Genomic DNA, 12,482 nt, shown 5'->3' with positions numbered 1-12,482 from the left:
GTTTTTGGAAAATACATTTGGACATATAGGGACATTCTGTCAGTAACTTAATTTCATTGGAGTTCGGGAAGATAAAGCAAATGTGATAAATGTTAACATTTTGGGGAATCTCAGTAAAGGGTATATTGGACTTCTTTGTACTATTGCCAAGTTTTCTGTGAATCTGAAATTATGTCAAATTAAAGTCTGTTACTTTCTGAGTGGACAGATGAGAGGAACAATGGCACAACCACACAAGCCAGAAACCCAGGGCTCAGCCTTCCTACCCACCACATTCCACATCTCAACCCATTTTCAGTGCAATCTTACAGATCTGTTTCAAATCTGCTACTCTATCTTCATCTCTACCTCTCGCAGTCCAACTTAATAACTCGTCTATACCACTGAAAATAGCCTATTTGATTTTTTATTTCCTTCCAATTTCTGTACTGTGATCTTTTCAGAATGCAGACCTAATGTCACACCTGCTCTCTCTCCAACTCCATTCCCTTCAAATATTTGATGGAATATTCTTAATAGAGAAGCCCTACCTACATAGACTGGCTCCTTGTTCTTAGTTCATTTTCATCATGCTTCCTTACTCTACACTACTGCTATTCTTGCCAAATTGTCCTACTCCTTTTTGCCTTCACATACCATTCTTTCTTCCCTTTGCCATCAGCTATTTGTGTTCATATTTTAAATCTATCACTTTATCTCAGGAAGCCTTTCCTAGAGTTCTCTTTACTCTTAACTTCTCTCAATAATACCATCTTCCAGTTGCAGTTTTGGAGATAAATGCCTATAAACTACATCATGGGCAGGGACCATGCTGGTTTTTGCTCACCATTGTGTTCTCAGAGCATAACACACTGTCTGGCATGTAATTGGATCTCTATGAAATTATTGACTGAATAAATGAAAAGGGAAGGCAGGATATAGGAGATACTGGGTCAAGTTGTGTTTTAGGATGGAATCTAGTAGGAGAGGATTTGGGAGAGCAAGAACCCAAAGGCTGGGATGGTTATTATAAATAGAACAGATGTAGAGTTAGGCTCTGAATTGTCATGTATTGCCTACTGTTTCAAGAGTTCATTGCAACCTTACAAGATGCTAAAATGGTAAATGTAAAGAAAACTTGAGTAAAATTCAATAAAAAGCATCATGTTGGTGAAGATAAGTTTTCTTCAAAATGTTTGATGTGCTTTTAGAAAACGAGGGTGAACTGCTTTTAGAAAAAAAGAGATGAATTGTCTGGAATTGGTTTTAAAATACTCCAAAAATATTTGTATTAAAACAAGAGTTGGCACTATTGGAATTCCTAGACATGCCAGGTACATATGCATTTTAAAACCTAACTTTCACAATTGTACTTACACCTTTTTAGAAATGAGTTTAGAATTATGCCTAACATTTTAATTTTCGATTTAACATCTTCCTCTGCCTTCTTTTTTTGGGTGGTAAGAAATCTTGGAGGCAACCTTACCTATATGACATCCTGGCTCTGTTTTTAATGCCCACACATCTTGGTGTATGTTTCCTGGTGAGCTTAAGCACTCGGTATATTGGCGTCCCCCATACATCCCCCTTGAAAGTGCATGTGTGCCCACATACCTGGTGGCTCACACACAGGTGGTAGGTCTTGGGCCTGTGGTGGTGGACAGACACTGTCTAGTCTGGTGTTTCCATTTTTTTTATTGTTCAGAAGTTTAACTTTCCAGCTGGTCAAAGTTGTGTAACTTTGACTTTGTAATCCCTTCACTCCTTATTAAGCAAATGTGTTCTACCTGTGGTGGATATTTGTTTTCTATGGTTTCCTGTGGCCTAGTGTCCATGTGATCTCCTGATCCAGAAGATGGCTCCTTACTCCCAGGCTCTGCCTCCCACACGTATCACAGTGCCCCCTGTCCTGCTGCCTGTTGGTACCTGTTTTCTCCCATAATAAATACCTATCCTGCCCCATTTTTTTAAAAAAGGGGGATACTGGAGGTCATCTAGGAATTTTAACATTTTCCCTGAACTCTTTAAAGTCATTTTTTGTGCATCTAGTTTTGCTTTATGTCCATCTTATCCTCATTTCTTTGCAGAAATCTTATTCCTTTTCTGGTAACTTTTAGGGTATCTTCACTGTGATGTGCTATATGATTTATGGGCGTGTGTTTTTCCCATTTGATTTGACACTCAATTTCTTGCAATCCAGGGTTAATATAATTGATTGTGGATAATTTTTTGGTTACCATGTCTTCAAATATAGCTCCCCATTCATTCTTTCTTTCCTGTTATCCCATCTTAGTTTGTCTTATTTCCCATCACCATATTCCTTTGAGTTGTGGAATTCCTCTTCCAGCCTACTGACTTTGATTTTCAGCTGTGTCCATTCTGTTCTTCAGCCCAATTAGTGATTTTTTTAAAATTTGAAAGTTTTGTTTTCCATTTCTAAGGTCTCTCTAGAGGCTTTCTACCTATTCCTTTTGGCAATGTTAGAATTTTGAAGACTTGTTAATCTACACTCTGTAAGCTATTCGAGATAGTTCTTCCATTTGTTGTTTGTGCCTCTTTGTATTGTGTTGGTATTCAGACTGTTGGTCTTGTGTTCTCATTCTTAAATTGCCTATCACCGTTAAGACTGTTCTGCCTATTTATGCAGTGCTTTTTGTGGAAAGGGTAGAAATTAGTGCTCTATACAATTTTTCAGAGGCAAAGATGGGCAGTTTTAAAGTGGGAAACATAGACATTGCCTTATCTATCCATTTCTCTGCTCCAGGCTCTCAGATTTTATCTAGTAAGATAGTCTCTCATCGGCCTTGCTGAGGTGTTGAGATCATATTAGTTGCTCCAGATAATTGTCCTGCTGTTTCCCTTTCCTATAGGTGTAGAACACCTTTGACGTTGATCACGCTTTTGTAAGGAGTTTGCTCTTCAGTAAAATTTCATGTGGTATTAGTCCTTCAGAGATTTCTCACAAATTCTGCACACTGACACATTCCCTTTTGCTTACTAGTATGTATATGTGCATATCTATAAAAACTTTGTCTATCATTTTCATTTTTAAAAAATTTCTTGAGTATTACAGGTGTCTGCCCCCCCCCCCCATACCCACTCCTCCCAAGCCTTTGTATGCATATAGGAAAAGTTCCCCAGTTAATATCTCCTCCTTCACCCCCATCTCTCCTATGAAATTCATTGGTCTGTTCATGGTTCTATGTCTCTGGATCTATTTTGTTCATCAGTTTATTTTGTTCATTAGATTCCACGTGAGATTTCTCTTAGCATAATACTCTCCAGGTCCATCCATGCTGTTGCAAATGTTAAATGTAACTTTACCCCTGCATAGGATTCCATTGTGTAATAAACGTTACCAATTTTTCTTTTTTTCTTTATCCACTCACCTGCTAATGGGCACTTGGGCTGTTTCCAAATCTTAGCTATTGTAAATTGTGCTATGAACATAGGGATGCATATATTCTTTCTGATTGGTGTTCCATAATTTTTTGAGGAAACTCCGTACTGTTTTGCCCACCAGCAATGTACTAGGGTTCTCTTTTCTCCACATCCTTGCCAGCACTTGTCATTTATTGATAGCCATTCTGACAGGTGTAAGTTGATTGTTTCAATTTGCATCTCTGAGATGATTGACTGCATTTTTAGAGTGCTTTGCCATCTTGAAGTCAAGAATCCATTACTGTTGATAGGCCATGCTTTTTTTCAATGTTGATGAGAATTTGGTACTTTAGCCCACATACTCCTTTTTCCATTTATTTACACATTTCCAAATCCTTCAAGAAAAGCAACCAATTTGATCAATCTAGTACTGAAAATATGGCGTTCAGACAGACAATAATCTTGAAGAAATTAACATTTACTCAACGCGTATCATGTCAGATATTCCTCTAATGCGTAGTATCCCTATTTGACAGATAAGGCAGCTGAGGCACAGAATATTGACTTAAAGATTTAGAAAATGCCATCACTTTTTAAAAAGTGAAAAGAATAATGGTAAGCACTGTAAGGTTGATGAAATCTGTTCATGTTCTTAAGAGGTCTCAGGCTATTGTGATTCTGTAAAATCTTACTTAGTCCTGAATTATTTCCAGATTTAAGGGTAAGCAGAAACTTAAAGATAGAGTTTATATTTAACCAATATTTACAGATTGAACCAATCTTCTCTATAACATTTTGCACTTTAGAAGACTTGTTAACAGATCACTTTCATTTTTATCCCCTTCAAATAATGGAGCAATTATAAGAAATTGGATAATTCCTGAAGATGTTGTTGAGGAATCTTATTTAGTATTTTCAGTTTATGAGTATTATATCTTGGTATCTAAGTATTATATGCAAATTTAAACGGTATATTAATATTCTGCAATGTTATAAGTAGAAACACATGTTCATTGTCTGTGTTAAGGAACTAAAATTGCACATTTTCTTTCTGTTTGTTTTAGTATATAATTCTTCTCTGAGTCAATGGAGAAATGGATATTCTCCTACATGCAAGCCTCAAATAAGATCAGAATCTTCTGCACAGCTGTTACAGGGGAGAAAGAAAAGACACTTGAGTGAAACAGCATTAGGTAGGTTAAAATGAGGTTAGTAGTAAAAACTGAAAATAAATTCTGACCTCCAAAAAACCCCTGCTTCATGGGAGTTTATAATCCAGTAGCCATGAATTATATAAAACATCCATGGTCCTATGAACATTAAACAGCATATTGATGTATCAACTAAAAATTGTGGACTGTGCATCCATCCACTTTATAGCAAGTAAGGACTTCTTTCCTTCCCTGTCTAGAGCTATCTATTAACTATCATTCTGGACATGACAGTCTCAGTTGTGTTCTGGATTAAAATTACGCCAGTAAAAGGCTGACATAGAAGTGTATCACCATTTCTGTTATCTACTGTGGTGTCAATTCACTGAAGCTTCCTCAAAATTTTGAGAAATTAGATGAGATTCATTTAAGGTAACTCAACCACCTAGTTTAATTCCCTCTAGTAACTTACAATTAATTCCAAGATGACCATAGGAATATCATAAAAGTAGGATCCTTCTAATAAATAAAAAGTGAGGTTTATGTTGGGGATTTTAGATAAGATAGTGCTCACAGCAAATGCAAATTAATGATAAAAAGTAAAAGTTAACTGCAAAGATATATACTAGCAAATTATATACTTTCAGGTTTTGTTCACTGTTCCAGTGGATATACCACCACAGGGTGAGGCAAAAGTAGTTTTACAGTTGATGTGAAAGTTTATCCTTGAATTATTTTCCATATGAAGAATTGTAAACCTTTTGCCTCACCTGTATATACATTCGTATTCCCCAGATATAATGTCAGTATGACCAATAAATTAGAAACAAATTATACCCAAGATGTACAGAATTTTAATTAAACATGAAGGATTTAGCACATTCTTCACTGTCTCTAGAAATCCCACCAAAAATGGGCCAAGTCACTACATGACAATCACTACCTGATCTAGTGTAGCACAAAATTAAACTCACCCTTGACCAGAGATTTCATCATGTTTTTTAGTGCCTTGATCTTAACACATTTCGTACCGCATAGAAATCTCTAAGACATACGCCAGGGCCGCACGTTTTTGGGCAAACTGCACGTTATTTAAATCATAACTACAGATCATATGCACTTTAGGTGTTGTTTTTCAATAATTATAACATTTTTATTTACAAAAACAATTAAACAATTAAAGTTCCTAGTACTTTTTTAACATATGGTACTGCATAAAACATTTTCCTCTATGAAGAGGGACCAAACAAAATTTACATAAGTATCTAGATTTGCTCCTTTTTCCATGGGCGGCACAAACTCTGCAGGCTCTCGTAGGAAATTTTTTCTTTCCACTCGCTGGAATACACGTAGGTTCATGCTGCTCATATCACCTGACAGCCTTTTAGGTGGATCTTTACGAGGTGCTCTCCTTGCACCCCTAGGGGAAGGGCTGGATAGAATTTGTCTCTGGTTCTGGAGAGCCTTCATTATTGTCATCCGTTATCCAGTCTCTTGCCACCGATAGCAGAAACTGTTTATACTTCATTTTTGCTTGTGGATTGAGGACGTACACTCTAAATGAATTGAAAAGTCCTCAGTTTATAAGGCACAACACTACTTTTTTTGTCCATTTCATCGTTTTCCTTAGAATGGAACAACACGAAAGGAAGTGTATCAGTTTTGTTGGTTTCCTTTTTCTGAGAGAGGGCGTTTCTAAAAGTGCCAGGAACTTGAAGACGAAGACTATTCGAATGACCAAAATACAATGTAACTGCAATGCTTTATGGGTTCGTGCAATTATATAGTTTTTCGTAGACTGACCTGCACGGTTTCCCCCAATGAGATCGCTTCATTCGATGTGGACAAGACAGTGTGTTGACATCTAAGGTCCATAACAGATGGCGCGCGAAACACGAGAAAGCTCGTGAGCGGTAGGAAAGATGTTAAGATGACCAAATAACTTAGCCTTTGAGGAATGTTCAGACATGTGTACTTAAACACAGGAAAACTTGCATCTCGTAATAAGATATATTATAAAATACAAATTACCAGATATAAAATGTTTCACTTGGATTGATGGAAACACGGGGATATAAGAAGAAGTATAATGCAATATTACTAAGAAGTAGATAACTCTGTTAAAGTGCAGGACACCTGGTCTTGAGTCTTTAGTACTAATTTCAGTGTGGATGATTTGAAGAAACTACATAAAGGACATTTTTTAACAAGTGGGAAAATGTAAATATGGACTGGGTATCAGATTTTACATTACATAGGAAAATATTTTTTGAGATCCATGCTAAAGTAAAACAAAGGCAGTATGTATGTGAATAAATTATACACACACTCACAAATAGGGAACCAAAACAAATGGGAAACAGGATTGTGAGACACAGAAAATACCAAAAAAAAAGAAGTAAATTTATCCTAAGAAAAATTTCATAAAATAAAAACTGGGTGCTATAAAAAAAAAAGAGAAAAAGAACTTTTACAAATTAGTACTTTGAACATAGAACATTTTTGAAAAATTAATGGTCAGAAGATCAAGCTAAGGAAATCTTCCAAAAAGTAGAAAAATGTATAAAACTGTCATTACCCCAGCAAATGAAAATAATCAGGACTGTGGCAGAAAATGGAAATACTAGAATTGTGGGTAAAATTTTTTCCATTCTTTTTTTGTTTTCTATAGGATTTTAAAAAATAATAAAAAGAAAACCAATAAACAGAAAAGAAATTACATGTTACCTGACTAGGAGTATAAGTCACGTTAACGTTTGACATTCTCAATGATTTTTTTCCCACGGCAGGAGAAAGAACTCAATTTGAAGAATTTGCTTTTCAACGCGCAGAACCAGGATCCCACAGCAATTTTACTGCTGTTGCTAATGTCAACGTTATATCAAGAACCCAAAATTCAACACATGTAGGTGTTTTATACACTGAACTCTATAACTGCTTTATAGAATTTTAAAACTGGCTGATTTGAAGAAAAATATTTATTAATGGCCTTATTTACCAGCGCATATAAGCATATTTAGAACTATATTATATCAGGAAACAATAAATATGATAAACTGTTTTAGTAGGGAACCAATTGTTCATTAATCCTTGGTTATGGCTTTTGTTAGAAACAAACTTTATCATAAGCATCTCTACTCTTTAACATGAAGATCAATATAATCTTACTAGTAAGAATCCAACAAGTATGTTCCTTTGCTGTTTATCTGATCAGAGAGTGCAAGTCAAAAGGTGGGTTTAGGGTCCTGGCTGGTGTGGCTGTTGGTTCAGCCCATGCACCCAGAGGTGGCCAGTTAGGACGCATGCGTGGGTTGCAGGCTTAATGTCCAGTAAAGGGTGTGTAGGAGGCAACCGATGGGTATTTCTCTCTAAAATCAATAAAAAACTTATTTTTTAATCAAAAAGAGGGATGGGTTTAGAAAAAGAGTGCTAAACTTGGGGACAAGGAATACATAAATGAAGACTGTAATAATGACCTTTACTAAATGACTCACCAAGTATTTCATAGAAATATTTCATATTCCGGTCTTTCACAATAAAAAGTGAGTTTGTTGCCCGGCCTGTGTCGCTCAGTGGTTGAGCATTGAACTATGAACCAGGAGATCATGGTTAGATTTCTGGTCAGGGCACATGCTGGGCTTTCAGGGCACAATCCCCAGTGGAGGGAGTGCAAGAAGCAGCCAATCACAATTGATGATTCTCTCTCATTATTGATGTTTCTATCTCTCCCTCCCTCTCCCTTCCTCTAAAAGTTTATAAAGTGACCATTTCATTGACATTTAAGGTGCTTCATGGTAATCTTTCATGATAAGAGTTGTGCATTTTAGGGCATTTCTAATTGTTATGGTCATAAACATAGGTTTGTGATGTGGGCACACACAAATGTATACTGCATATCCGCCAAAAAATATAAAGATTGTCTGGGTTATAGAAGACAAGTATACTTTCTTGCCTTTTCAACATTTTATAGTCAGATTTTTAATGATGTATTTATAAAACTTAATATACAGGGATATACTGCTGTAAAACTACTGTAATCCTATTTTGCTGCAGAATACTGCCCGACGGAGACTGAGAAGTGAGAGTTCTTATGACATAGATAATATTGTGATTCCCATGTCATTAGTGGCCCCAGCTAAGTTAGAGAAACTCCAATATAAGGAAATACTAACTCCAAGGTATGTATTACTTACATCCTTTTATTCTCTTTCTTCCTTTTCTTGAATAAACTTAAATTTTCAGAGTGAAGTTAAAATTTTAATAAAAGGAAGATGCTGCTTTCCCCCTTCCTCCCACTTGTATAACCATAGAGGGAAAATGGAGGAAATTTTACAGTACTTATGCTGAAAAAAAGTGCCATGTGGTATCACAAGTTTACTTCTCAGTTTCTATTAAGAATTGGGCCGAAACCGGTTTGGCTCAGTGGATAGAGCGTCAGCCTGCGGACTGAGAGGTCCCGGGTTTGATTCCGGTCAAGGGCATGTACCTGGGTTGCGGGCACATCCCCGGTGGGGGATGTGCAAGAGGCAGCTGATCGATGTTTCTCTCTCATCAATGTTTCTAACTCTCTCTCTCCCTTCCTCTCTGTGAAAAAATAAAATATATTTTAAAAAAAAAGAATTGGGAATTCCTAAGACTTATTTACTGTGAAACTCTTTTTTCCCCCCATTCAGTACTTATTTATCTATGATGTATATGGCACTTAAAAGGTACTTTAGGGATGTAAATATACTTTAATAATTGCTCTTTAAAATGGAGGTTTACACAGGGTTGCAAAATGAGTTCAAAGAAGCAAGTACCTTTGCATGGGGTATTCACACTGTAAGACAGTAACACCTGTGACAATAAAACTAAGATGTTGATGTAGTGCTAAGTCAGCAATAAACCTAAAGGTGGCTGGGAAGACATCATGGAGGAGGGGGACCTATTCACATACGGACACCTGTGCAAGGCTCAGCCAGAGGACTGAGGCTTTGTGTAGGACATACAGGGAGTTAATGTTAGGAAAGAACTTAGAACCAGATTGTGGAGCTCCCTGAATGCTTCCTACTGACAGCCACGTGAGACCATTTTTTTTTTTTTTTTTTTTTTAGCAATGATGAAAGGAGTTTCTTAAGAATATGAATCTGGCACCACAAGGAGATAGAAACAGGGGCATGAGCTGGTGACAACTCCCATAATTCCTACTTTTCTCTATTCCAGCTCATTTGTAATTCTCTTAATTATTTTGAGGTATGATGAGAATTCCTACATAGAATTTTGATATATTCTACATAAGCGATGTTTATTATTTGTGGTTATGTTGTTCTATAGCAACAATTTTCAATTTATGTTATAGGCTAGAACTGATGGTTGAGCTGGTTGTTTAATATTGAGGAATTTTGTGATTCAGTTATTAAACTCAAAAGAGGCCAGGATGGAAGTCTTCACACAAAGAATTGGCAAATACCCACAGATCAGGGTGGTGGTGGTGTTTGTGTGTGTGTGTTTCTGCTGAGTCAGTTTATTGATAACTACTGACATAGAGCTGTTTGATATTGATTTGTATCTTCTACAGCTGGAGGATGGTTGTTCTTCAGCCTTTGGATGAATATAATGTAGATGAAGAGGTAAGTTTCCTTTCACTGATAGAATAACTACACTTTATATATTATGAAGTCTGTTTAATTTGAGGCTTATTTTTTTCTTTCTATTTATGAAAACTAAGTTCTTCATTAAGGATATTTTGATTATAGCCCTAACCGGTTCGGCTGAGTGGATAGAGCGTCGGCCTGTGGACTCAAGAGTCCCAGGTTCGATTCTGGTCAAGAGCATGTACTTTGGTTGCACGCACATCCCCAGTAGGGAGTATGCAGGAGGCAGCTGATCGATGTTTCTCTCATCGATGTTTCTAACTCTATCCCTCTCCCTTCCTCTCTGTAAAAAAATCAATAAAATTTTAAAAAATAAAAATAATCATCATTCTAAAAAAAAGGATATTTTGATTATAAAATGTTCACATACAAATAGAAAATATACCATTTGCCTCCATGAGTTAAAATACTGAATTTATGTGAATCTCTACATTCATTTCCTGTATTAAGTCATATTTTCCTGCACAAGGAGATTTAATATTCAGGCCCACCATATTCAAAGTCTTGGAACAAATTCGTTGGAATTTGGACTTTAGAAAAATAATGTAGTGCATACATCATATAATACATGCAAGCAGTCTAGGACAGTTCTCACAATCAAATATTAATGTTCCTATAATGAAGTATTTATAAGGAAGTAGAATAGCTTCACACCATGAGATCAGTCTGTGTCACCAAATGAATTATGAAAACTTGGCCATGTTTTGTTGCTTTTCAGATTTTTTTGAATTGCAGGAAAGGGATTATGGATCTATATGGGTAAAACATTACAAAACATAATATTTAACCAAAGAAAATTAGAAAGTGATACAGAAACAGTATATTATGTAAAAGACATTGTTTCTGTAACAATGTTCGTATGACCACCGATCGTGTTTTTCAACTACCAAAATCTACTTTTTAATGCCCTTCTCACATTTCATGAACTCTTCCCTAGTTCAGTATGATCCTAGCCAGGACACTCATATTCTTTAAACATAACCAAAGTCTTAAAACTCCAGGTAAGTCATTAAATTAATTTTCATTTATCTCAATCAGTTTTACTTTTCTGTGATAGTAACATGTTTCTAGAACAGTGTACTCCATATTGTGCAGTCAGTACAAACTTTTAAATAAATAGAGCATTGAGAATATTTTATGTAAAACGAAAGCCCTATGATCCTATTTGTAATCTATGTAAGTGTTCAAATGTGACCCAATAGTAAAAAAAGTTTAAGAATGTTTTTAACTCTCTCTTTATAGGAATTTGAAGCTCATCTAACATTTGTTCTCTTGACTTAAATTGCATTTATTTTAGTTTACTTTCTATTGTTCTCCTGACTCATGAGGAATTGACACCTGGTCGTATATTTCAAAATGTTTCTGATAAAAGCCAAACTTTTTATTTCTAATTCCAGATAGAAGATCTTTCTGATGAAGTCTTCTCCCTAAGACACAAAAAATATGAAGCGAGAGAGCAAGCCAGATGGTCACTATGGGAACAAAGCAAGTGGCACAGAAGAAACAGCAGGTAGATGTTATACATTTAAAACCCAAAACCATAGCATCCATGTGGAATCCACAAAAATTCTGTATGAATGAAGAAGGTCACTAAAAAGAAAAGATACCATATACCCTTAGCTATTTGTGCACTAGAAGGGAAATACTGCAGCTTACACTCAAGAGCAAATAATGTGATAATTCTTCCCAGATAAAGGAGGTTATTTTAATGTACGTAACACTAGGTATTAGAATTGGGTATTCTATTTTAATATAACCACTTCAAAAGAATGTTTTCTTAAAAAAGAAAGTCTAAAGAAAATAAAATCCTATCTAGTCTAAGAGTAAATAGTCTAAAATACTTCGAACATGACTTTGAGGGAAGGGGGAATAAGTCCTAAAAATATTAGGGTTTATTTCACTTTGGGGGCAGAAATATTTAAAAGAACAGCTACCTAGTTAAATTGACTTAGTAACACCTTGGGTTGTTCATGTTTATTCAAAAAATAATTAAATATTTGCTTAATTTTCTTGCTAGAGCTTACAGTAAAAATGTTGAAGGACAGGACTTACTTTTGAAAGAATACCCTAATGACTTTAGTAGTGATCAGCAAGATGCTGCCGAAAGTCCGCAGAGTCAGGATCTGAGCGCACATGGCTCACCTTCAGTAAATGAAAGCCAGGAAACCAAGGTAAATGGAACCTTTCAGTTGCCTTTTATCCTTTTTAAAACCTGTTTGTAAAAACTGCTGGTTGCAAATTAAGCATTCATTCCATAACAAACTCAGTATGATAATCCGGTATAAAACGCTGGCTACAAATAAGAGGATCTGTACTCCAACAATCTAGTTCCGTTACT

General features: G+C 35.8%; 1 protein-coding gene across 1 annotated transcript in view; it reads left to right on the top strand.

Moving 5' to 3' along the window:
- Positions 1-12,482, top strand: part of KANSL1L (KAT8 regulatory NSL complex subunit 1 like) — a 102,967-nt gene that overhangs the window by 88,660 nt on the left and 1,825 nt on the right. Inside the window, exons 9-14 of the mRNA XM_081095228.1 lie at positions 4,425-4,553; positions 7,301-7,416; positions 8,565-8,689; positions 10,069-10,120; positions 11,542-11,654; positions 12,162-12,315. Coding sequence (XP_080951354.1) covers positions 4,425-4,553; positions 7,301-7,416; positions 8,565-8,689; positions 10,069-10,120; positions 11,542-11,654; positions 12,162-12,315 — 689 coding nt within the window. The remainder of the gene's footprint in view (positions 1-4,424; positions 4,554-7,300; positions 7,417-8,564; positions 8,690-10,068; positions 10,121-11,541; positions 11,655-12,161; positions 12,316-12,482) is intronic.

This window comes from Myotis nattereri (assembly GCF_964212035.1).
Source record: "Myotis nattereri genome assembly, chromosome: 7".
Taxonomy (NCBI): Eukaryota; Metazoa; Chordata; class Mammalia; order Chiroptera; family Vespertilionidae; genus Myotis; species Myotis nattereri.
The sequence above is the reverse complement of the archived record's forward strand: the minus strand, read 5'-3'. Positions and strand labels throughout refer to the sequence as shown.